Here is a 27,594-nt window from a genome sequence, read left to right on the forward strand (position 1 = left end):
CAGTAAGTAGTGCCTTTCAACTTCAAGCCACAATTTGCAGTAAGTAGTGCCTTTCAACTTCAAGCCACACCCAAGCCGTCATTTGCAGGAAGTAGTGCCTTTCAACTTCAAGTCAAAGCTACCAAGCCACCATTTGCAGTAAGTAGTGCCTTTCAACTTCATGCCACATTTTGCAGTAAGTGGTGTCTTTCAACTTCAAGCCACACCCAAGCTACCATTTGCAGTAATAGTGCCTTTCAACTTCAAGCCAAAGCTCCCAAGCCACCATTTGCAGTAAGTAGTGCCTTTCAACTTCAAGCCAAAGCAACCAAGCCACCATTTGCAGTAAGTAGTGCCTTTCAACTGCATGCCACCATTTGCAGTAAGTAGTGCCTTTCAATTTCAAGACATACCCAAGCCAAGCCAACAGGGGGGGGGGGGGGGGGGGGGGGGGGAGGCGAAGGCGAAGAGGGGGAGGGGGGGTGGGAGATAAGGAGGGGGGGAAAGAGGAGGGGGGGGGGGAGAGGAGGGGGGTCTTTCTGGAGCGCTAGTATGAACCATTTTAGAACCAATAGGCATTTTTTTTTTGCAAGCTTTAGGACCAATAGACATTTTTTTGCACGCTTTAGAACCAATAGACATATTTTTCCAAGCTTTAGAACCAATAGTGGACGTTTTTGCAAGCTTTAGAACCAATAGACATATTTTTGCAAGCTTTAGAACCAATAGACATTTTTTTTTGCAATATTTAGAACCAATAGAGACATATTTTTGTAAGCTTTAGAACGAATGGACATTTTTGGGGGATTTTTGTAAAAACATTAATATCTCTGTCATTTTTAATCGACGGGAAAAGTCCTTGGCACACATGCGGCGGAGGGGGGCTCTGAGCTAGGTGGCCAAAAATGACAGCCGTAGATGGCGTCACTCTCTCGGAAATCGCAGCACAGATGGCCAAAACCGGTCAAGAACAGACGTTTAGTAATATAGATAAATGTTATTGTCCAAGATTGCTATTATTAACAAAGCTAAGAATGTTTCATGTACCCTGGCTGGTTTCTCACATAACAGCACTGTATTTAGTGGTGGCATCATAGTTTATGTTTCTATACCAATTGTATAACGTTACTAAATATGCGGTTTCCCTGTCTGCTTGAATGTTAGTTTCACAGTTGAATACAGTAAAGAATCAACGGCACCCCGTGTCTACGAGTCTTTATTGGGTTAATTGTTTAACTTGCTAGATAACCGGATAGGGACATTCAGCGAGTCCAGTATAGACATCACAATGGGACAGGTGTGGGAGATTGGAACCTTCACATGTTCCCACTAAAATCAAACTGCTGCATGAGTCACAGTGCCATCTCACAGATATCCCAATGGGACAGGGGTGGGAGATCTCTCCCCATCCCTCCCTCCCATCCACCCCGTGACATCCCCCCCCCCCCCCCCCCCCCCACCCCTTCAAGCCACACTTTTCAGTTTTTTTATTTGTAAAATAAATTTGAAAACAATGTATCATTTTCCTTCCACTTCACAATTATGCGCCACTTTGTGTTGGTCTATCACATAAAATCCCAATAAAATACATTTACGTTTGTGGTTGTAACATGACAAAATGTGGAAAGGTTCAAGGGGTATGAATACTTTTGCAAGCCACAGTATGTATATAAATAAAGAATAAAAACAAACAATGTTAGTGCAAAAACACAAAACCAATGCCCTCAAGTCTATGTGGATCAGAGCTTATTTAGAGGTTGTAATGTTTAATAGCCCAATGGCTAGTAGGGAAGAAACTGTTCTTGACACTGGATATTACAGTTTTCAGACTCCTATATCTCCTTCCCGATGGCAGGAGTGAAATGAGTGTGTGGCCATGGTGGTGTGGGTCTCTGATGATGTTGGCTGCCTTCTTGAGGCAGGATCTCCAGTAAATTCCGGTGAGGTCAAAACCGGTGATGGACTGGGAAATTTTCACCACTTTCTTACCTCCTATGTGCTCAAGTTGCCGATTCAGGCCTTAGTGTGATCTTCTGGGGTGTCTGGGGGAAATGCCTGGATAAGGGGTGGGTTGGGTGGGAAGGAATGAAGGAACTAAGAAGTTGCAGAGAGTGGTCTCCAGTGGAAGGCGTGGAAATGGGCAGATGTGACTTGTGGTGGGATCACGTTGAAGATGGTGGAAATGTCGGAGAATGATGTGTTGGATGCGGAGGCTTGTGTAATCCAGTGATCCTGAGAGCTATGCCAGATGGCGTTTCATATCCCTGGCAGGTTCAACCAAACTGCACAAGTCTCGGGTGAGGAGGCAGACAAAGCAGTCCCTGGTCCTCCAGGTTGGGGGTTGGGCGTGGGGTTAACTACCCCACCCTGGAAAAAAGTGTGACAGAATCATTGACGAATGAAAACCAAATTACACACTTGGTTAAAGAAGGTGCCCCAACGATGGGGAACGTGTCTCTTACCAACCAAACCCACAAGGGCACTGGGAAGCTGACACACCTTCTGACGCAAAATAAATCTATCCTTGTGGGGACATGGAACATCCAAACCATGTTCCAGGCTAGCAAGGCTGCCACAATTGCCAACAAAATGGTGTGTTACAATCTCTTAGTTCTGGGCTTGGCTGAAACAAGATGGACACAGTCAGGGGAGATCAAATTGGTCAGCGGGCAGTCCATTATCTACTCCGGACAGGAAGAATAGGGAGCGAAGCATACAGAGGGAGTGGCCATCATGATCACAAAGGACGCTAGAAAGGCTCTACCGGCATGGGAACCCAGCAGTTCTCACCTCATCTCCGCAACCGTCAAAACCAACAACAAGAGAGTGAAAGCCCACATAATCCAATGTTATGCACCCACCAACGATGCAGAGGATGAGGTCAACAGCAGGTTCTATGACAGCTCGACATCTACTTGGTAATATTGGAGGCAGAGACCTCATTAACCTGATGGGTGACTTCATCACTAAGGTTGGAGGCCAAAACAAGGGATATGAGGCAGTAATGGGAAAGCATAGAGTGGGCAAAATGAATGAAAATGGCAAGATGTTTGCTGTGTTAACAATAACCTGGTGATTGGGGGAAGTGTATTCCCTCATAAACCAATCTACAAAACAACTTGGGTGTCATCAGATCATGTCACAGAAAATCAAATTGACCACATTTGTATCTGTAAAAGGTACAGAAGGTCCATGGAAGATGTCAGAACAAGAAGAGGAGCTGACGCAGCTTCAGACCACCACCTCCTAGTAGGCAAAAAACAAGCTATGGCTGAAGAGTCACTACCAGGCCAAAAGCCAAAGAGATAAATACAACATTGAATACCTTAGTAGTGCTCAAGTGGTGAAGAAGGTCAAGGATACCCTCTCAAAGCTACAGCAAAAGAGGAAGGAAGGATGGACAATAAATGAGGAGTGGGAACACCGAAAAGCTGCTTGGAGCTCAACCTGTTAAGAGGCCCTAGGGAGAAGGACCCAAAAGCACAAAGAGTAGATAACACCAGAAAACCTCAACACAATCCAACGGAGGAGAAAGTGAACAACACAAGAACAAGAGCTGAAAGAGCTTTGGCCCAAAAGGAGTACAACAGATGCCACATAGTAGAACATCAGGAGGGACAAGAGCCAAAGTGGCAGAAATTGCGGTGACTCAAAGGAACATGAGAGAGTTATTTACCAACACAAGGAAATTGTCCGGGACATAGCTGCATTGTAATAAACCAATTACAGACAACAACGGTCAACTGCTTTCAACCCAGGAGGTGCAGCTCGACAGATGGGTAGAACATTTCGAATAAGTCCTAAACAGGCCTCCACTGGCTGTACAGCCACACATTCCCAAAGCCAGGATACCACTACAAAGTAGGTGTGACAGACCAACAAAATCAGAAATAAAGGCTGCAATCAAGCAACAGAAAACTGGCAAGGCTGCTGGCCCTGACGATAGTCCCCCTGAAGCCCTGAAAGTAGATATAGACTGTTTCTCAGAGAGTGTTATTTATATAGAATGTTTAAATCAACTCGCGTTGAAACCAAAATGCTTTACATAAAAGAAATAATAAAATAAATAATCAAGTTTCCGTACATCCATAGAAAAACTAAAAATATAGAAAAATGACACAACACATTATAGAATTCAACATGAACGTCCCCCCACAACAGAATCAAATTGTTCCACTGGGGAAAGGCATCAAAAAGAGAGTGGTGAGTCTGGAATTCTCTGCCTCAGAGTGCGGTGGAGGCAGGTTCTCTGAATGCTTTCATGAGAGAGCTAGATAGGGCTCTTAAAAATAGCGGAGTCAGGGGATATGGGGAGAAGGCAGGAACGGGGTACTGATTGGGGATGATCAGCCATGATCACATTGAATGGCGGTGCTGGCTCGATGAACCAAATGGCCTACTCCTGCACCTATTGTCTATTGACTCATAAACAGACATGCTCTATGGCTTCTTTGGGAGGATTTGGGAAGAGGAAAAGACACCCATAGAATGGGCAGAGGGATACATCGTGAAACTGCCAAAAAAAGGTGACCTAAGAAAATGTGACAACTACCGAGGGATCACCCTACTTTCTGCACCCAGTAATATTCTCAACCGGGTCATCCTCAACCGTCTTCAGGAAGCTGCAGACAAGAGGCTACGGGACCAGCAAGCAGGATTCGGGAAGGATCGCTCATGCACAGACCACATAGCATCGTTACGCGTCATCATTGAGCAATCTATTGAATGGAACACGACCCTGCACATCAACTTCATCGACTTTGAGAAAGCGTTTGGCAGCTTAGACAGGACAACACCATGGTGCCTAATGGACCACTATGGAATTCCCACCAAGATCATAAACAATCAATAACTCATATGATGGAACCTCATGCAAAATTATGCATGCAGGCCAGCTCTCTCAGAGCTTTAGTGTCAGGACGGGCGTCAAGCAGGGATGTCTCTTGTCACCATTCCTGTTCCTCCTGGCAATTGACTGAACCATGAGGGAAACAAATGAGGGGGAAATAAATGGACAATGTGGGAGCATTTAAAAAAATAATCATTTTATTTCTTAGAAGTAAGTACAATACAGTGGTACCTTTTTACAGATACTCAAAATTATGCTAACATAATTCATTCTCTGTACAACTTCCTTTTTTATTTAAAGAGAAAAGTAAGAAGAGAAAAGGAAAAAAGTGGTAGTAGAGATTGAAGGATAGGCTAGTGTGTGAGTAAATGGCAGATAAAGAAAATAGTGATGAAAATAAATAAGTGAGGAGGGAAAGCAGGAGGGAGTTTATTGAATCGCCACAAGGAGATGATTTTTTATGTTCTAGATTGTCTTTCACCCATACCTGAAACTTAAAATTTTCACAATACTGTTGCACCACATGAATCCAAGAGATCAATAAATGGGGACCAACTCATTAAGAATTGGTCTTGTTTGTCTATTAGGAGGAGTCTCATTTCTTCCAAATGTGCTGTGTCAAGCATATTACTGATCCACATTTTAAATGTTGGTATATTAGCATTTTTCCAAAATTTAAGTATGAGTGTTTTTGCTATTATTAACCCATAATTGAAGAATGAGTTTTGGTGGGTATTTAATTTGTTCCCGTCTCCACGTACTCCAAATATAATCATTTCAGTATTGGTTCCATTTTTATCTTAAATAGCTTTGTGAATATATCAAATATGTCACACCAAAATTTATGTTTTGTACAAGAAATAAATGAGTGTGTAATATTGGCATTTTGAGAAAGGCATTTATCACAGATGGGAGAAATATTTGGATAAAATTTATTCAACCTAGTTTTTGAATAATATAATCTATGTAATATTTTAAATGGTATTAAATTATCTCTAGCGTTGATCGAACATTTATGTATATATATATCAAACACTTTTCCCATGTTTCTTTTGAGATTTTTGTCATTAATTATTTTTCCCAGTCTTCTCTAAGTGCCTCTGTTGATGGTAATGATATGTTTAAAATACTGTTATATAGGTACAATGTTATTTTTTTTTACTCTGCCGGGGAGCAGTTAGATGATCTTGACTGCAGATGACACAGCTCTCCTTTCACACACACAGATTCAAATGCAGGAGAAGACGGACAGACTCTCACAAGCTGCAACAAAACTTGGTCTTGCACCCAATGCAGCAAAGGCACAGGTGATGAGGATCCACTCCAAAACCAGCAACCCTAACCTTATGCACAGCACTGCTCTAGAGGAAGTAGAAACATTCACATACCTAGGCAGTGTTGTGGACATCACGGAAGGGCGGAGGCAGACATAAAAAAATAGACTCAATAAGGCTAGGGTGGTGTTTAACATGCTCAGGACACTGGGAGCACAGATTACATCTAAGGAAATAGAAGACACAATAAACTCACTTAAGAATGGAAAAACACCAGGACCAGACGGATTCAGTAATGAATTTTATAAATGTTTTTACGACATAGTTACACCACGTCTACAGAAAATGTATACATATGCTTTTAAAGAACAAATCTTACCTGAAGCACTAGCAGAATCAACGATCACATTAATACTTAAAAAAGATAAAGATATAGAAGAACCAGGCTCATATAGAGCTATTGCTTTGTTAAATACAGACCAAAAAATATTAGCGATAACACTAGCTAGAAGACTCAATATGTTAGTAAATTAATAAATGAGGATCAAATGGGATTTATAACTAAGAGACATTCATTTAATAACCTGAGACGTCTGCTTAACATAATGCACTCTCACAAACCTCAAGTCAAGAGTTAGCTATCATTTCATTGGACGCAGAAAAAGCATTTGATCAAGTAGATTGGGATTATATGATTAAAGTATTGCAAAAATTTCAAATGGGAGAGAACTTCATCACATGGATAAAATTATTATATAACAAACCCACGGCTAGAATATTAACTAATAATATACTATCTACGAAATTCCAATTAACAAGGGGCAATAGACAAGGATGTTCATTATCACCGCTGTTATTTGCTCTGGTAATTGAACCTTTAGCTGAAAAAATTAGAACACACCTGGATATTTACGGTTATAATACAAAATATTCAAATAACAAAATACCCTTATATGCAGACGATGTATTACTGTATATCACAAAACCCCAAATCAGTATACCAAACATATTAAATCTAATTGAGGACTTTGGATCTTTCTCAGGATACAGAATAAACTGGAACAAAAGTGAAATTATGTCGATAAAACCGAAAGAATCAACACATCTCTTGAAATTCCCCTTTAAAATAGCCACAGAAAAATTTAAATATTTAGGAATTGAAATCACTAGAAACTATCATGCTATGTTTAATGCCAATTATAGCCCCTTACTTAAGAAACTAAATAATCTAATCAAATTCTGGAAAACGCTCCCGATGTCTTTAATAGGTCGAATAAATGCTATAAAAATGATCTTTTTAACACAAATCCTATATTTATTTCAATCAATTCCAATATATCTTCCAAAAAAGTTTTTCAAAAAACTAGACTCAGACATTACAAATTTTATATGGGATTATAAATCCCACATAATACAAAGAGCACACCTTAGTAAACCAAAAGAGATGGGTGGTCTAGCGCTCCCTAATTTTATGTAAATATTAAAAATATGATTCACCTGCTGGACAACTCTGCCCAGCAGGTGGACTGGATTGTAATGGAAAGAGAGGACTGCTCTCCGTGTAATACAGGAGCGACTCTCCTCTCACCAATGAATCTGAATAACAAAAATTATAATAAAAATCCAATGATACATAGCACAATTAGAACTTGGAAACAAATAAAACAGAATCTAAAATTAAGAAATCTATCTCTTTTAATGCCAATAGTCAATAACCCGTCGTTTAAACCTTCAATTATAGATAAATCGTTTACACAATGGGAAAGAATGGGAATCAAAATGCTCGGAGACTTGTATGAATTAGGAAAATTATTATCATTTCAACAATTACAACTGAAATATAAATTGAAAAATGATCAATATTTTAAATATCTTCAAATCCGTGACTATCTGAAAAAATACACAAAAGACTATCAGAACATATCCCCAGACTTACTGGATGAAGCCATGAAGACAAAGGTTGAATCAGCAAATCTAATATCATACTTATACAACATTATTTTAAATATAGAAATACCTACAACCGATGGTATTAGAAGAGACTGGGAACAAGAACTAGCTATAAAAATTTCAAAAGAGAGCTGGGATAAACACTTACTATATGTGCATAAATGCTCGATCAACGTACGATATACTCTAATTCAATATAAAACATTACATAGACTAAATTATTCAAAAACTAAAATAAATAAACTTTTCCCCAATGTCTCACCCATTTGTGATAAATGTCAGTCACAAGAAGCTACCATAGCGCACTCTTTTGTTTTTTGTATAAAAATCCAAACATTTTGCAACAAAATATTTGAAATCTTCACAAAATGATTTAAGATAAAACTTGTACCAAAAGCAGAATGGATCATTTTTGGAATATCGGAAGGTAACCCCGAATTAAACGTGTTTCAAAAGAACTTACTTAATTACGGGCTAATAATGGGAAAAAAGCTTATACACAAATTTTGGAAAAATGCTCCAATACCAACAATAAAAAAAGTGGATTTCAAACATGTTCTAAACACTACACTTGGAAGAGATGAGACTCCTCCTAGCAGGCAAAGCAGACCACTTCCAAAAGACGTGGTCTGCATTTATGGAACTATTACAAGCATAAGGTGCAATAGTAATTTAAAATATAAATGGTACCAGGATCTGGTAACGGGGGGTATAAAATTATTATTTTTTTTAAAACACGGTTGGTATATCCTTTTTTACGAGTTTTGTGTTACAATAGAGCGATTGTTTTTTCATTTTTTTTCTTTTCTTTCTAGGGTCTTATTTCCTTTCTTTACTTCCTTCTCTAACTTCTTCCCTAAGGGGCTTTCTTTTACCAACACTTTCCTGCACCTTCACGATTCTTGCTTACTTTCCTTACTTCTTTTATTTCTATCTTTTTTAAATCTCGATAAACGAAGTGGTACAACAAATGTAATAAGATATATCGGACGTGTATTATTGTAATTTACTGTACTTCTAATAAAAATAAAATTAAAAAAAAATAACATGCTCAGGAGGATCTGGAGCTGAAAACACATCTCAATCAACACCAAAATACGCATCTTTAACTCAAATGTGAAACAGGTGTATGGATCAGAGACATGTAAAACAACAAAACACACTACAAACAGGCTGCAAACATTCATTAATAGACAAAAGACAATTAACAATAGATTCAGTAGGTCATTTGGCCCTTCGAGCCAGCACCGCCATTCAATGTGATCTTGGCTGAACATCCACAATCAGTACCCCGTTCCTGCCTTCTCCCCATATCCCCTGACTCTGCTATTTTTAAGAGCCCTATCTAGCTCTCTCTTGAAAGCATCCAGAGAACCTGCCTCCACCGCCCTCTGAGGCAGAGAATTCCACAGACTCACCACTCTCTGTGAGAAAAAGTGTCCGTTCTAAATTGCTTACTCCTTATTCTTAAACTGTGGCCCCTGGTTCTGGACTCCCCCAACATCGGGAACATGTTTCCTGCCTCTAGCATGTCCAAGCCCTTAACAATTTTATTATGTTTTAATGAGATACCCTCTCATCCTTCTGAACTCCAGTGTACAAGCCTAGCTGCTCCATTCTCTCAGCATATGACAGTCCCGCCATCCCGGGAATTAATCTATTAAACCTACGCTGCACTCCCTCAATAGCAAGAATGTCCTTCCTCAAATTAGAGGACCAAAACTGCACACAATACTCCAGGTGTGGTCTCACTAGGGCTGTTTCTTCACTTCCTGCTGTGCCTGCATGCTTACTTTCATAGACTGATGTACAAGGACCCCCAGATCCCATTGTACTTCCCCTTTTCCCAACTTGATGCCATTTAAATATTAATCTGCCTTCCTGTTTTTGCTACCAAAGTGGATAATCTCACGTTTATCCGCATTAAACTTCATCTGCCATGCATCTGCCCACTCCCCCAACCTGTCCAAGTCACCCTGCATTCTCACAGCATCCTCCTCACAGTTCACACTGCCACCCAGCTTTGTGTCATCTGCAAATTTGCTAATGTACTGCCTTAGGAGAATACTTAACATCTGGTGGAGAGACAAAGTAAGCAATGTGGACCTGTGGAAAAGAACAAGCCAGGAGCCCATTGACTAACAAATTCGAAGGAGAAAATGGAGTTGGATTGGACACACCCTCAGGAAACCTGCCACAAACATCACCCACCTAGCAAGCCCTGAAATGGAACCCCCAAGGAAAAAGGAAAAGAGGTCGCCCCAGGAACAGCTGGAGAAGAGGTGTCCAGACAGAAATGTCTGAGAGTGGGCTCAACTGGGGAGATCTGGAAAGAACTGCCAACAAACTGAGTGAGGTGACGGACATTTGTCAATGACCTATGCTCCCTAGAGGAGCAAAGGGCTTAAGAAGTAAAAAGATACTGAGATACAGTGACAAACTTTGTTCGCCTGCTATCCAGTTAAATTATACCATACATGAGTATAATCAACTTATACAAGTACAACGGGTAGTGCAGAGAAAAATAACCATAGTGTATAATATAGTGTTACAGCTGAAGAGAAAGTTCAGATTTCTTTTATAAATGCAAGGACCACTGCATCCCTTTCCCTTAAGTCATTGACCAGCTCCTTCATTTGTTGGCATTGAGGGAGAGGTTGGCTTAACACCATGATACTGAGTGCTCTATCTCTATCATGAACTCCGTTTTGTCATTGTTTAAAACCCATCGCACAATAGTGGTATCACCTGCAAATGGGGTTAGAACAGATTTTGGCCACACAGTCATGAGTGTACAGGGAGTATACGAGGCAGAGTAAACAGCCTTTCTGGGCACCAGTGATGAGAGTCATGGAGGTGGTGTTGTCACCTTACGTTACTGATTACATATCAACTATATCGGTGAGACCAAGCGGAGGTTGGGCGATCGTTTCGCCGAACACCTCCGCTCGGTCCGCAATAACCTAGCTGACCTCCTGGTGGCTCAGCACTTCAACTCCCCCTCCCACTCCGCCTCTGACCTCTCTGTCCTGGGTCTCCTCCATGGCCACAGCGAGCAGCACCGGAAATTGGAGGAACAGCACCTCATATTCCGTTTGGGGAGTTTGCACCCCGGGGGCATGAACATCGACTTCTCCCAATTCTGTTAGTCCTTGCTGTCTCCTCCCCTTCCTCAGCTCCCCTGCTGTCTCCTCCCACCCTCCAGCCTTCCGGCTACTCCTCCTTTTCCCTTTCTTGTCCCCACCCACCCCCACCCCTGATCAGTCTGAAGAAGGGTTTCGGCCCGAAACGTTGCCTATTTCCTTCGCTCCATAGATGCTGCTGCACCCGCTGAGTTTCTCCAGCTTTTCTGTGTAACCTTCGATTCTCCAGCATCTGCAGTTCCCTCTTTAACACTGATTACAGTCTGTTGTTCATGAAGTTGGGGATGCAGTTGCAAACACGTACAGAGTAATTAGTGGGTGGCACAGTGGCGTAGAGGTAGAGTTGCTGCATTGCAGCGCCAGAAACTCGGGTTCGATCGTGACTACGGGCGTTGTCTGCGCGGAATTTTATCGTTCTTCCTGTGACCACGTGGATTTTCTCCGGGTGCTCCAGTTTCCTCCCACAGTGCAATGACATACAGGATTGTAGGTTAATTGCCTGAAAAATTGTCTTTCATATCTAGGATAGAATGGGTGTATGAGCAGGGCTGCCAACTCTCACGCTTTGAGCGTGAGAATCACGACCTCAGGCAAACTCTCACACCCTCACGCTCATCAGAAATTTCTCGCGCTCTGTGGTGAGAAATTCTGTGATCAACGAAAATTTCAAAACTCAGATACCCTGCATGGTCTGCGGGTGTTGGAGAGCCGGGGCTGAGGGAGGGATGGGAGCAGCGGACGGGGACATATGCAGGGGGCCGGGGCTGGCGAGTGTTTGCGGGGTTGACGAGTCGCTCGCTGCAGCTCCGGCCACGGAGCAGTGCAAGTCGGAAGTGTTGCGCCGCTGCCGTGAGAGTCTCTGTGCCGAAGGGACAGACTCTCAAAGGGAGGTGGAGAGAGATAGAGGGGGAAGGAGATAGTGGGGGGGAGAGAGGGGTGAGAGAGAGAGAGGGGAGAGACATAGGGGGTGTGAATGGAGTAAGAGAAGAGGGGGGGAGAGAGAGAGGGGTGAGAGGGAAGAAAGAGAAGGGGTGGAGAGGGAGGAGAGGTTAGGAGAGAATGGGAGAGAGGGGGAAGAGAGAGGGGTGGTAAAAGGGAGAGGGGGAAGAGGGTGAGAGGGGGGAGAGGGGGAAAGAGAGAAATGGGGGAAAGAGAGAGAGATGGGGGGGGCAAAGAGAAAGAGATAGAGACAGAGGAGAAAGAGAGAGGGGAGAGAGAGCAAGGGGAGAGTGAGGTGGGATGGAGAAATGGGGAGAGAGAGAGAGAGAGAGAGAGAGAGGGGGATAGAGAGGCAGGGCTGCCAACTCCCATGCATTGAGCGTGAGAATCACGCATGATCACAAATTTCTCTCACTCTGTTGTGAGAAATTCTGTGATCAACGAAAATTAAAAAACTCATATCAACTGCATGGGTCATGGGTGTTGGAAGCAGAGGCAGCGACGGGGACAGACGTGGACGGGGAGCGGGGCTGGCGAGTGTTTGCCGGGCTGGCGAGCCGCTCACTGCAGCTCCGGCCATGGAGCAGCATCAGTGCAAGGCATCGGAAGCGTTGCGCCGCTGCCGTGGGAGTCTCTGTGCCAAATTCGCCCAGGTGTCTGGTATGCATCAGGCTGTGGCTCGGTGCATCCTGGAGGACAACCAGTGGCTGCTGGAAGTAAGTACCAAGCACTGGGTAGATACAGTGGAAGATAGTGGACTTCAAATGGGGGTGGTTGGAGAAAGCATCCTGCTTGCCTGCTAGATTTTCACTTACTGTAACTGCAGGAAAAATGTTCCCGATGTTGGGGGCGTTCAGAACCATGGGTCACAGTTTAAGAATAAAGGGGGGGGGGGGAGGGTGGGGAGTTAGGACTGAGATGAGGACAAACTTTCTTCACACAGAGAGTTGTGAATCTGTGGAATTCTCTGCCACAGAAACCAGTGCAGGCCAATTTACTGGATGTTTTCAAGAGAGAGTTACATTTAGTTCTTGGGGCTAATGAAATCAAGGGATATGGGGAAAAAACAGGAAAGATTTTAGATGAATAGCTATGATCATATGGAATGGCAGTGCTGGCTCGAAGGGTCGATGGCCTATTCCTGCTCCTATGTTTCTATGCTTGAGTATACGGCAATAAAACTCGATCACTTGATTTTGAAGCATTCATGCATGAAGGACGTATAATGTAGTCATAGAGTGATACAATGTGAAAACAGGCCCTTCGGCGCAACTTGCCCACAACCGCCAACATGTCCCAGCTATGCTACCTGCTTTTGGTCCATACCTCCAAACCTGTCCTATCCATGTATCAGTCTAAGTTTTTCTTAAATGTCGGGATCCCTGCCTCACCCACCACCCTTTGTGTGGATAAAGTTACCCCTTAAAAAGTTACCTCTTAAAAATACTTCATACAAAAAACATTGAAATCATACTTCTATAATGAACTAAAATATGATTTGAATACATCAAATTTCAAAATGTTCTTACCCTGGGAGGGGGGACACCCTTCTTCCACACCCTCTCCCCACTCGGTTGCTGCACTCCCTCACCGGGTACCCCCAAAGCCAGTGATCAGTGATTGCTCAGCCTCCCCCCTTTCAAAAACACTCCACGGAGAACACTGCCAGATGTGAGCGGGGAACTGAGGCCAGTTATCCGTGATGTTTACACAGAAAAGCTGGAGAAACTCAGCGGGTGCAGCAGCATCTATGGAGCGAAGGAAATAGGCAACGTTTCGGGCCGAAACCCTTCTTCAGACTGATCAGGGGTGGGGGTGGGTGGGGACAAGAAAGGGAAAAGGAGGAGTAGCCGGAAGGCTGGAGGGTGGGAGGAGACAGCAGGGGAGCTGAGGAAGGGGAGGAGACAGCAAGGACTAACAGAATTGGGAGAAGTCGATGTTCATGCCCCCGGGGTGCAGACTCCCCAAACGGAATATGAGGTGCTGTTCCTCCAATTTCCGGTGCTGCTCGCTGTGGCCATGGAGGAGACCCAGGACAGAGAGGTCGGAGACGGAGTGGGAGGGGGAGTTGAAGTGCTGAGCCACCGGGAGGTCAGCTAGGTTATTGCGGACCGAGCGGAGGTGTTCGGCGAAACGATCGCCCAACCTCCGCTTGGTCTCACCGATATAGATCTGCTGACATCTAGAGCAGCGGACGCAATAGATGAGGTTGGAAGAGATGCAGGTAAACCTCTGTCGCACCTGGAACGATTGCTTGGGTCCCTGAAAGGAGTTGAGGGGGGAGGTAAAGGGACAAGTGTTGCATCTGCTGCGGCCGCAAGGGAAAGTGCCCGGGGAGGGGGTGGACCGAGAGGGAAGGGAAGAATTGACAAGGGAGTTATGGAGGGAGCGGTCTTTGCGGAAGGCAGATATGGGGGGAGATGGGAAGATGTGGCCAGTAGTGGGGTCACGTTGGAGGTATATGCGGGTATATGAGGTATATGAGGTATATGATAGAGGTATATGAGGTCCATGCCTCACCATGGACGTCCAATCACTATACACCTCCATCCCCCACCACGATGGTCTCACAGCCCTCCGGTTCTTCCTCGACCAGAGAAGCAACCCATACCCAGCCACTGACACTCTCCTCCGCCTAGCGGAGCTGGTCCTTACCCTCAATAACTTCGAGTTCGACTCCTCCCACTTCCTCCAAATACAAGGCGTAGCTATGGGCACACGCATGGGCCCCAGCTATGCCTGCCTATTTGTAGGTTACGTCGAACAATCCTTGTTCCATACATACCAGGGCCCCATCCCCAACCTCTACCTCCGCTACATCGACGACTGCTTTGGTGCCACCTCCTGCACCCGCACACAACTGACTGACTTCATCCACTTCACCACTAATTTCCACCCGGCACTGAAATACACCTGGACCATCTCCGACACTTCCCTACCATTCCTTGACCTCACTATCTCCATTGCAGGTGATAGACTTCTAACCGACATACACTATAAACCCACTGACTCCCATGGCTATCTGGACTACACTTCTTCCCACCCTGCTTCCTGTAAGGACTCCATCCCCTACTCCCAATTCCTCCGTCTACGCCGTATCTGCTCCACGGATGAGGCGTTCCACACCAGGACATCTGAAATGTCCTCACTATTCAGGGAACGGGGGTTCCCCTCCTCCACCATAAATGAGGCTCGCACCAGGGTCTCTTCCATACCCCGCAACACTGCTCTCTCTCCCCATCCCCGCACTCGCAACAAGGGCCGAGTCCCCCTAGTCCTCACCTTTCACCCCACCAGCCATCACATACAAAAAATAATCCTCCGTCAGTTTCGCCCCTGCGCCTCCAGTTATCCGTGATGTCTGGATCCCAATGCTCAACGCTTCATGTTTCGGAGTTGGCTAATGTTATTGATTGTAATTAGCCTGATTTGTAATTAGTTGACAAAACCTTAATTTATTAATCCGGAATATCCAGGGGTATAGAAACATAGAAAATAGGTGCAGGAGTAGGCCATTCGGCCCTTCGAGCCTGCACCGCCATTCAATATGATCATGGCTGATCATCCAACGCAGTATCCCATACCTGCCTTCTCTCCATAACCCCTGATCCTTTTAGCCACAAGGGCCACATCTAACTCCCTCGTAAATATAGCCAATGAACTGGCCTCAACTACCTTCTGTGGCAGAGAATTCCACAGATTCACCACTCTCTGTGTAAAAGACTTCCCTCTTATCCTTAAACTGTGACCCCTTGGTCTGGACTTCCCCAACATCGGGAATAATCTTCCTGCATCTAGCCTGTCCAACCCCTTAAGAATTTTGTAAGTTTCTATAAGATCCCCCCTCAATCTTCTAAATTCTAGTGAGTACAAGCCAAGTCTATCCAGTCTTTCTTCACATGAAAGTCCTGCCATCCCAGGAATCAGTCTAGTGAACCTTCGCTGTACTCCCTCTATGGCAAGAATGTCTTTCCTCAGATTAGGAGACCAAAACCGTACGCAATACTCCAGGTGTGGTCTCACCAAGACCCTGTACAACTGCAGTAGAACCTCCCTACTCAAATCCTTTTGCTATGAATGCTAACATACCATTCGCTTTCTTCACTGCCTGCTGCACCGCATGCCTACTTTCAATGACTGGTGTACCATGACACCCAGGTCTCGTCACATCTCTCCTTTTCCTAATCGGCCACCATTCAGATAATAGTCTACTTTCCTGTTTTTGCTACCAAAGTGGATAACCTCACATAATTTGGCCTGTGAAGTGCCCCATAAAAGATTATTGCATTAGATAAGCACCTGTGGACTTGAACATAATAGGTTAAGTCCAGGGGGTCAGGTATGGGGCTTTATGTGTGGGCCAGATATATTGTCAGTGCAAAGAGGCTAGGAGCAAGGCCAAGTGTGCATCTAGAGTCAAGGTCTGGAATAGTACTAGATGTGCAGTCATCTGGTACTATTCCAGGTGGGACCAGGGGTGTGTTCAGCACTGGAAACCTAAGCAGGTAAGCAGCTATGATCAGGGTAGAATAGGGGACCAGGTGTAAGGCTGGACTCAGGGTCAGGAATGAGAGAAGGTATGCAACTGGAGTCAGGGCCAGGAGTAATACCAGGTGTGTAGTGAGACCCAGGTTGGTCAACATAAGTGTTTGATTATAATCTGATTTCCATACATGAATACACTAAGATCATTCATGTGCTGCACCTGTTGATCAGAGCCTGGGCTCTACAGTGGAATATAATTAGGAATGGAATTTACTCTAACCTTAATCCAATTTAAAGCATATATATTGCATTCAAGTGTTGGTTAAAAGACTTGCTACACTATGCACCATATTGCACTATTTCAAGCAGAAAAAATGCAAAAGTTCTGTACTAATGGGAGAGGGGACACCCTCCCCCCCCCCCCCCCCCCACTCCTTCTCCCCCCCCCCCCCCCCCCCACCGCTCCCCCCTCCCCCGCTATTCTCCCTCGGGCTTGGTCTCTCGCAATTTCTCACTCGCAATTCTCACCCAACGTTGGCAGCCCTGGTATGAGGGATCACTGTTCGGTGCGGACTTAGTGGGCTGAAGGCCCTGTTCCCATGCCGTATAAAACAAAATTAAACTGATGTTCTCAAATGTCCAGCAATTTGAATTGCCGACCAACTAATCCCTCTTGCCTACGTTTGGCCCATATCCCTCTAAACCTTTCCAATCCATGTATTTGCCTAAATGTCTTTCAAATGTTGTTAGAGAACCTGCCTCAACTACCTGCTCTGGCAGCTCTTTCCATATACCCACCACCCTCTGTGTGAAAAAGTTACCCCTCAAGTTCCTGTGAATTGTGAAATGGTTCCCCTCTCACCTTAAATCTATGTCCCCTGGTTCCTGATTGCCCCCACTCTGGGTAAAGGACTGTGTGCATTTACTCTCTCTATTCCCCTCATGATCTTATACACCTCTATAAGATCGCCCCTTAGCCTCCTGTGCTCCAAGGAATAAAGTCCTAGCCTGGAATAAAGTTCTAGAATAAAGCGCTTGAATAAACTTCTAGCTCAGCCCCACATTTCCAAAGCAACAACCCTCATAAATCTGATCTGCATTTGGGTGAGTGGTCGAATGTTGCGTTGGGGGAACCGGTTGTATTGGTGGACCAGGCTTCCCATGAGACAGGGACCCAACTGGTGAGCGGTGGAATCTTACGTTGGGGAACGGGTTGCGTTGGGGGACCAGGCCTCCCATTGGTGCTATGGGTGAGTGGTGGAATATTGCGTTGGGGGAACAGTTTACGTTGGCGGAACGGGTGAGTGATGCAAACGGGTTGCGTTAGGAGAACAGGTGAGTGGTGGATTATTGCGTTGGAGGAACGGGGCCCACATGGTCTAGTTATCCACTAAAATCCTTCAATCCTTAACTTGTGTATGATTGTACTCCTGGTGTGATTTGAGTGGATTACCGACAAAACAAAGCTTTTCGCTGTACTTTGGTTCACGTGCCAATACTAACGTAAATTGATTTAAAGTAAACTACAAGTTTGGTCTCGCCAAAGACTTGGACAGCTGCAAACAAAGGATGGTCACTGTGCATTTATACATGTGACAATAATAAACTTAAACCTAAACATTATCCAAAAGATGGTCCTTCTGGCTGTGTGTCGGCGCTCCTGTCGGGACTGCATTAGTGTCAGTTCAATTTGAGTCCAAGAGTGGGATTTGAACTGACGGACTTGTGACCCAGAGACAAGGGTGTGTCACTGTGCATCATCTGTGACTCGTATCCTTTCTAATGTGACAGCTTGGTTTCCATTTCCAATCCTTATGGCTGGAGTTCAGCAAGAATGATGAAAGGAAACTGAAACTGAAACTGAAAGCATGAGAGTAATGGAGAAAAACACTGGGTTGAATCAGAAACAAAACTCAATTACAGAACAGGTCAACTCGAAGAGGAAATACTGAAATTTAATATTTTGCTCGATTAGAGATAGAATCATAGAGTTATACAATGTGGAAACAGGCCCATTGGCCCAACTTGACCATGCCGACCAACATGTCCCAGTTGTCTGTTTTTGGCCCATATCCCTCTAAACCAAACTTATTTATGTACTATCTTATCAAATGTTGTTATAGTACCTGCCTCAACTACCTGCTCTGGCAGCTCTTTCCATATACCCAGTGTGTGAAAAAGTTACCCCCCTGGTTCCTGTGAAATGTTTCCCCTTTCACCTTAAACCTATGTCCTCTGGTTCTTGATTCCAACCACTCTGGGTAAAGGGCTGTGCACATTTACTCTCTCTATTCCCCTCATGATCTTATACACCTCTATAAGATCGCTCCTTAGCCTCCCGTGCTCCAAGGAATAAAGTCCTAGCCTCCCCACCCTCTCCCTCTAGCTCAGCCCCACATTTCTGAAGCAACATTCCTCATAAATCTGATCTGCATTCATTGCAGCTTAACAACATCATTCCACAACAGGGTGACCAAAACTGAACACTGCTCCAAATCCAGCCTCACCAACGCCCTGTGCAACTGTAATATCTTGTACAACTGTAACATTACATAACAACTTCTATACTCAATACCCTGACTGATGAAGGCCAATGTTCCAAAAGCCTTCTGAACCATCCTGTTTTTAACACCTGCCTTGTCCATTTCTGGTGCATGATGATACAACTTTGGATAAGTTTAGGTAACCTCTAACTATAATGCTCTGTGAACTTTTGTCTTCATTCTGACAGATAGGAAATAAAACAACTTGTATGCTGCTTTCATAACTAATATTAAAGCTGAATTAAGTAAAGCTTGGTAAAACTGATGAATATCATTTTAATAGTTTGCAAATGTTTAAATATATCAACAGATATAAAAAGAGGTGAGTTTTAACATCTCAGAGAGCTGCCTTCTCACCCTATTCATTTCTTATTTCTTTCAGCATTGATGGTCATTTTACCTTTCATAAAACCTGGTCTGCTTGTGAAACAACCAGACAAATGTTTTTGTCTGAAGAAGGGTCGTAACCCAAAATGTCACGTATCCATATCCTCAGGAGATGCTGCTGGTCCTGCAGAGTTACTCCAGCACTTTCTGTTTTTTTTTTTGTTTACCGGCATCTGCAGTTCCTTGCGTCAAAAAGCTTTATCAAACAGTAGCTTTAGAATCATAATTATTTCAAAACCTAATCTCTCAAAATGCCTCAAACAGCATCACAGGCATTGACTCAAACACACACAAAAACATAAATGAGTGCAGGTGTCAGAGGTTATGGGGAGAAGGCAGGAGAATGGGATTTGGAGGGAAAGATAGATCAGCCGTGATTGAATGGCAAAGTAGACGATGCGCCAAATGGCCTAATTCTACTCCTATGACTTATCATCTTATGATAAATGATACATAAAATAATAACAGCTCAACTGCACTTCCTTCAATATTTACTGGAGCTGATGGAAGCCAAATTTTGCAATGCCTTGAGTTTCTATAAGTCCAGAGCAAAATTGTCAGGCTTTAAAATTATCTTAGTCCCAATCTCCCAACCTACATCAGTGGAGCACTTAAAGGCCTGTCCCACGAGCATGCGACTGCACGCGGCAAGCGCGACCTAACGTGGTCGCTTGAGCCGTACGGCCTCGTGGGGCCGGTCCCACTTCGATCGCCAGAGCCGTATGGAGTTGTGCAGAGCTGGTCCCGACATCGCGCACGGCTCCGAAAAACTGACACTGTCCAAAAATTATGCGCGGCAATGGCCTGCCGGCCCGCAGCCACATTGATGCCGTACGCACCGCCTCGACGGGCGTGCGCAGCATCTCGACACCGTATGCAGCGTCTTGACGGCGTACGCCTAGCGCAAACTTCCCGCGGACTTTGCTCGAACTTCACGTCAACTCGTACGGGATCATTCGACCTCCGCACGGTCCCCGCGCGGTCCCCGCGCGGCCCACGCCTCCGGTTTGGTCGCGCTTGCCGCATGCAGTCGCATGCTCGTGGGATAGGCCCTTTAGAATTTTTTTCCTGCACTTCCTCTGCAACTGTAACACTATAAAGACATAACACTATATTCTCAAACTTGAGATGGCAAAATGGCAAAATTTCCAAGCCGGTCAAGTCATTGATGGGATAATTCTCAATATCATTTATGTCTGACTTGATCTTTGAACAGAATTCAGAGTCAGGTGAATTAATGGAACAAAGATATCACAATGAATGGAATTGGAATAAGAGACGAGAGAAGATAGTGGAATATCTAATGGAACATGGCGTGCAATGAAAAACAAAAGCGATAGCCCAGATAACTGAAAGGTCTACAATCCCCACTCACTCACAGATAGATTACCCTCACATGCACACATAATATCACACAACACATTGGAGATGCAAGTTTGAATGCCAAAGATCTGGCCATTTTCACACTGATTATCTTTCTGTACCATGTCACCATTTTGATCACATATCCTAGTGGTTGCCACATGAACACCCACCAGTTACATTTAAAAAAATTCAAAATATACTTTATTCGAGAATTAAATATATACAATATATAATCCTTACAAAACCCCCATCCAACATTCTCGGAGGCCATACCTACATTCAATACTGTTTACAAAATGTACACAAATTTATCCCCCACCATTGCCATTCATGTGGCCCACTGGCGTGGAATCCCTTCCCTTATTTTTGAGGGGCGTCTCCACCACACCCTGCCGCCCATGTCCAGCAGCAGAAGGACCCTAGATTGTAGTCCTCCCCCACAGAGGCTAGGCGTTGGCTGCACCTAGCTTCAGTGCGTTCCTTAGCACATATGATGAGCATGTATGCCATTCTACATGATGACGTCGGTCACAGTGTTCACCAACTGCGGCTCTGAGTCTGAGCCCTTCACTGTGGAAACGGAGGTCAAACAGGGATGCATCATCACACCCACCCTGTTTGTCATCTTCATTGCTGCCATACTTCACCTCATAGGTGAAGAGCTGCCACAGGGGACCTCGATCCTCTACAGAACTGACGGTGGGCTCTTCAACCTTAATATGTTGAAGGCCAAGAGCAAAGTCAGTAACACTGCCATCATGGAGCTTCAGTACGCGGACAACTGCGCCATTGCAGCACACACTGCAGAAGACCTACAGGGCATCATGAATGCCTTTGCCAAGGCATACAGAGCCATGGGCCTAGCCTTAAACATCACAAGGACCAAGGTCCTACATCAACCTCCACCCAACCAGCCGTATGCTAGTCTACTATAAAAGTGGACGACACCTCTCCTGAAAATGTTGACCACTTCCCCAACCTTGGCAACATTCTTTCCTCAAAAGCTGACATCGACTCTGATGTCAACCGTCGCCTGAGTTGTGCCAGCGGAGCCTACGCCAGACTCAGGAAAAATGACTTTGAAGGCCGAGACCTAAAGGCTCAAACATAATGCAACACAATCTTCGATGGACTGGCCATGTCATCCGCATGTCCAACACCCGTCTCCCTAAACAAATCCTGTACTCTCAATTGAAGGTCGGCGAGCGCCCGGCGGGCCAAAGAAATGCTTCAAGGACAACATCAAGTACAGTCTGAAGAAATTCCACATCGCATCAAGCAACTGGGAGCACATTACACTGGACAGGCGCTCCTGGAGGAAATCCGTGTAGGAAGGAGCTGCACATCATGAAATGGACCTACACTTTGTGGCAGAGACAAAGTGACAGCACCGTAAGGAGAGAGAGAAGGGGGCTCGACGGCTACCAACCAAGGCCAGTCTCCACTGCCCACGTTGCACCAAGGTGTGTGGATCGCGGATCGGCCTCTACGGCCATCTGCAGACCCTATGGAGAGGAGAGGACAGTCATACTTGTTTTGAGTGACCACCGATGATGATGACTCTTGCCGTCTGCAGCAGGCCAGTCGGCAACATTTCCCGACGGACATCTCGCTCCGTTGGGAGGTCAACAAAGCTCGGGCAGATGAAAGAGCGTCTTTCACCGAGTTGATGACCATCCAGCAGCAGTTGAAGTCAGTCTCTGAAAGCGTCCCTGGGAACAATCCGTAAATCAAAGAGTCCTCTATGACAGAGCTGTTTGGAATAAATAGTGACAGGGACCCTTGCAAACATCTCCAGGCTTTCTTTACAAATCCACACTCTGGGCAACCATCTCCTCTCCATCGCAGCTGTCCCAAGGGCAGCGTGCACTGCTATTGAGGTTCCGACTGTGCAGGAAGGATCTGATTGAAGGGCTCCCCTCACCGCCAGCCAAGCCAGGTCTTGGTACTTGGTGGTTAGTTCTGGCAATGAGGCATTTCGCCAGACAAGCTGGGCAGTCTGCTCACCACAGGATCCATGGAGTCATTTATCTGCAGTGCCTGCAGGATGTTCCATTCTAACCACTGCCCAATGGACGTGTGGTCAAAGGTGTTGACCGGAAGAACCTTTCCAAGAATGACAGATGGGGCGGCAATGTCCAACTGGCTGGCACATTGCGTGGCATCTGCATTGTCTGCCGACTTGTGCATTGTGGCCCGTCGCACCCGGTCAATCCTCGACCCCCAGATGAAGTGGAAGACAGCCCGGGTAATCCTTGTGGCATGGAGGGAGGGACAGGCCACACTTGTGCCAAGTACAGCAGCCCCGAGAGCACCTCACACCCGATGACCATTTCCCCCCCGTTATAGAGGGAGTGCTGCTTCCACAGCTCCAGTTTCTTCCCCACCTTGGCTATCCGCTCCAGCCAATTCTTGTCACACACTTCAGTCTCCCCTGAACCAGATCCCCAGTATCCTCAAGGCCAGGCTTGATGGTGAAACCGGACGGAAGATCGGTCGGGCCAGTTGCCAAAGAGCATGGCCTCGCTCTTCCTGTGGTTCACCCTGGCTCCCGAGGCTGACCCAAACTGGTCACAGATGCTAATCAATCTGCGGACTGACCATGAATCAAGCAGAAGACGGCGACATCGTCCATGTACAGGGAGGTTGACCCGTGCCACCATTGCCTGACAATGTCACTCCTCTTATGCTCACGTCCTTCCTGATGGACTCCGCAAAAGGTTCAATACAACAGATGAACAAGACGGGAGACGGGGCAACCCTGCCTGACTCCAGACCTGTTGGGGAAGCTGTCTGATTCCCACCCATTGATTTGGACTGCACTACAGATATCGATGTAGAGCAGTTGGATCCAATTTCGGATTCCATCCCCAAAGCCCATGTTGGAGAGCACGTCCCTCATGTACGTGTGCGATATCCTGTCGAAGGCCTTCTCCTGGTCCAAGCTGACTAGGCAGGCATCCACCCGTCTGTCCTGCACGTAGGCAATGGTATCTCTCAGCAGCACAAGGCTGTCTGAGATTTTCCTGCCAGGTACAGCACAGGTCTGGTCCGGGTGGATCACCTGTCCCAGAGCAAACTCCATTGCACAAGGAGCAGAAAGAACACACCAGCTCAACAACTATCCATCCACCCCACAGGCAACTCCCGTCGCATCTATGACAGAGACTGCAGTTCCCCTACTGGACTATTGCCTGGTGCAGCAGTACAGTTGCTGCCTCACGGTGCGGACTCGATGGGCTGAAGGGCCTGTTTCCACACTGCATCTCTAGACTAAACTAAACTAAAAGAGGATCACCTGAATTAGAGTGTAAGAAGAGGCTGGACAAACTGTTGCTGCTTAACAGCGCCAGAGACACGGGTTCGGTCCTGACTACGGGTGTTGTCTGTACATAGTTTGCACGTTCTCCCCGTGACCCCGTGGTGGTTGACACCTTTCACCCACAACCCAAAGACGTGCAGGTTTGTAGGTTAATTGGGTTCTGTAAATTGTCCCTACTGTGTCGGATAGAACTAGTGTACGGGGTGATTGTTGGTCATGCAGTATCTCTTCCCATGCAGTTTCTCTAAACTATTAGTAAAAGATAGAGTAGGTTGTCTGAGTCCTTTTCCCAGAGTGGAAATGTCAAATACTTCAGCTGAGAGGGAGGATATTTAAAGGAGACTTGCAGGACGAGTTTATTTTTTAAAAGGAGTGAGAGAGTTGATGGGCAGAAGGAGCTGGGAGAGGGATGGGTGGAATTAGCAGACGGGTAGTGGATGATTGGTGACAGTGGGCACGGAGGGAGGTACTAGCAAGGCGGAGAGGTGGGGCGATGGGAGGGGCAAGATCCGATACTTCTGGTCATGACACTGGTGCGTTTCCCAGAGACGGAGTGAGAGTGAGCAGGTACTAGAGGCGAGGATGCTGTGCTGGGGCGAGGGAGCGTCTGTTCGGGAAGCGCTGCTGGGCAGCGGGGATAAGCGAGACATCTCTGAACCCACCGAGCTGGAATGTCTACGGGACCGACCAGTGAAGGAGGTTTCGTGCGGGGACGGACACTGCGTGTTGCTTCACACCGACGGCACGGTGTACACTTGCGGAGAGGACGATAGCCGGCAGCTCGGGAGGAAAGCGGGCAAGTGTGCCTTGGGTAAGCATTGCCACTGATCCTCATTCACAGTGGCAGAGCGAGGCGAGAGATCTGGCATCTTCGTGGAGTTTCAATGATTTCAGATCAAACAGATGCTCAGATTGAACTCTCCAAAGCCGCTGGACTGACTCGGTGGGTCAGGCAGCATCTGTGGAGGATGTTTCGGGTCAGGCTTATTGTCGTGGGGGAGAGAAGGCTGCAAGAGGGAAGGGGCGGTGAGACAAAGTCTGGCGGCGACAGGTGGATACAGGTGGGGGAGCTTACTAACATCTCAAGTCTGAAGAAGGGTCCAGACGTGAAACGTTGTCCGTGTCCATCTCCCTCCACAGCTGCTGCCTGGCCCGCTGAGTTCCTCCAGCACTTTTTTGTGTTTTGATCAAGATTCCAGCATCTGCAGTTCCTTGTGTCTCCAGTCTTGGACCTCATTCTGTCTGGACCAAGATACTTTTTCTCAGTTAAACCCACGTAGCTTTCAGGTCGGGACCCTTCTTCAGACGGAGAGTTTGTAGGTGAATTGTCTCTGTAAACTGTCCCCAGTGTGTAGGGAGTGGATGCGAAGGTGGAATAACATGGAACTATAGTGTGAACGGGGTTTCCACTAGGGAAGTCCACTCGGTGGTTCTTCCATGCGAAATCAACCGATCAACCAAAAAGTCGCGGTTCAAACGCACTTTGCTCTTTGCTCAAGATTCCAGCAAATGCAGTCGCTGTGTCTTTGCTGTTTTACTCTCCTTTCCCCCACTTCAGAGGAGACTCGTATATTAGATTTTCTGTTCTTCATCTACAGATGCTGTCTCGGGTTGTTTTAACAGCGTTTTTTGTTTTTATTACAGAATTCCACTTGCAATTTAATATATATATATAAACACTGTTGAATATATTCCAATGATATATAATTATATATGTAAATATATTCAACATCTTTCCAAGCTCCATGTAGAAATCCATGACAATTTAATGCAAGATAAAGTACTGCATATTGATGATTAAATACGGTTCGCTCACTTTAACCACACAGACCGCCCCTTTCCTCTCTGTCCAACCCGAACGTCGCAGTGGAAAAACACAGTTTCGTTTCCCGTTTTTGCTCTCCAGCAGGTTGTTTATTTGTAGAACAGTTTCGATTTCCAGCGTGTATCAGTCCTTGGAGAATACAAGGAACTACAGCTGCTGTTTTACCAAAAAATATACAAAGCGCTGGAGTAACTCAGCGGTCAGGCAGCAGTAGCAGCAGCAGCAGCAGCAGCAGCACTAGCAGCAGCACTGGAGACAATTCGGGTCGAGACCCTTCGGTTTGAAGAAGGGCCCCGACCCCAAATGTTACCTATCCGTGTTCTCCAGAGATTCTGCCTGACCCCCTCTGTTACTCCAGCGCTTTGAGTTTTTTAAAGAACACGTTCAGTAACAGAGATAGAAACAAATAACTGCAGATGCTGGCTAATACAAATAAGTACCTGTCTGAAGAAAGGTAAGTTAACGGAAAGTCGTCTGTCCATTTCCCTCCACAGATGCTGCCTGATCCGCTGAGTTTCTTTAGTAAACTGAGCATTTTATTTCCACCATCTGCAGCCTCTTGTGTGTCCAGATTTTATTGCCTTATTTCCATTTAGATTTATTATTGCCAAGTGTACCGAAGTACAGTGAAATTTTAAATATTATTCAATCAGATAATACTATAAACAAATACAATCAAGGCAAACATAAGTAAAATAGGTAGAGTAATATTCAGAGTGCAGAACATAGTTCTTCGCATAGTAACACATCAGTTCCATAGACAAAGCCCATTGCTAACAAGGGGGAAGAGGTGAATCGGACAGTACCCTAGTTTATGGAAGGACCTTTCAGAAGCCTGATAACAGTGGGGAAAAAAGCTGCTCCTGGGTCTGATGGTGTGTGCTTTCAAGCTTCTGTACCCTCTGTCCAACTGGAGCAGCGAGAAGAAAAGAGCAGGGTGGGATCAGTCTGATTATATTGGCAGTTTTTTCAAGACTGCGTCAATTGAGGTATCTAATTATTTCTTGAGAAAAACAAAGTACTGGAGGAACTCAGTGGGTTCGGCAGCATCTGTGGTGGGAAATGGACCACCGACTTCCTCCAACACTTTTATGTTTGGCCCTGTATTCCCACACATTTTTGTGCTCACTCAACTCAACAGGACGGCACAGTGGTGCAGCGGTAGAGCTGCTGCCTCACAGCGCCAGAGACCCAGGTTTGATCCTCACCTCTAGTGCTGTCTGTGTGGAGTTTAAATGTTCTCCCTGTAACAGTGTGTGTTTCCTCTGGGTGTTGCGGTTTCCACCCTCATCCCAAAGATGTGTGGGATCTAGGTTAATTGGCATCTATAAATGTTACCGAGTGTCTGGGGAGTGGATGAGAAAGTGGAATAACATGCAACTTGTGTGAAAGGGTAATCAATGGTCAACATGGATTGGTGGGCAAATGGACTAAACCTTGCATTCAGCTACTCCTAGTTTGAGCTGATCCAGTTGAACTGCATGTTCTCAGTTGGCCCTAGGTTTCCATTCAGGTTTCTATTGATCCTAACCA

At 45.5% G+C, this 27,594-nt stretch overlaps 2 protein-coding genes across 2 annotated transcripts in view; both read left to right on the forward strand.

The window, feature by feature from the left end:
• Positions 1 to 27,594, forward strand: part of LOC129700896 (probable E3 ubiquitin-protein ligase HERC3) — a 275,970-nt gene that overhangs the window by 104,801 nt on the left and 143,575 nt on the right. The gene's annotated exons all lie outside the window — the stretch shown is intronic.
• The window catches only part of LOC129700920 (probable E3 ubiquitin-protein ligase HERC4), a 70,261-nt gene continuing 67,187 nt past the window's right edge, over positions 24,521 to 27,594 (forward strand). Inside the window, exon 1 of the mRNA XM_055641738.1 lies at positions 24,521 to 25,047. Coding sequence (XP_055497713.1) covers positions 24,819 to 25,047 — 229 coding nt within the window. The 5' untranslated portion in view covers positions 24,521 to 24,818. The remainder of the gene's footprint in view (positions 25,048 to 27,594) is intronic.

This window comes from Leucoraja erinacea, chromosome 1 (genome assembly GCF_028641065.1).
Source record: "Leucoraja erinacea ecotype New England chromosome 1, Leri_hhj_1, whole genome shotgun sequence".
Taxonomy (NCBI): domain Eukaryota; kingdom Metazoa; phylum Chordata; class Chondrichthyes; order Rajiformes; family Rajidae; genus Leucoraja; species Leucoraja erinaceus.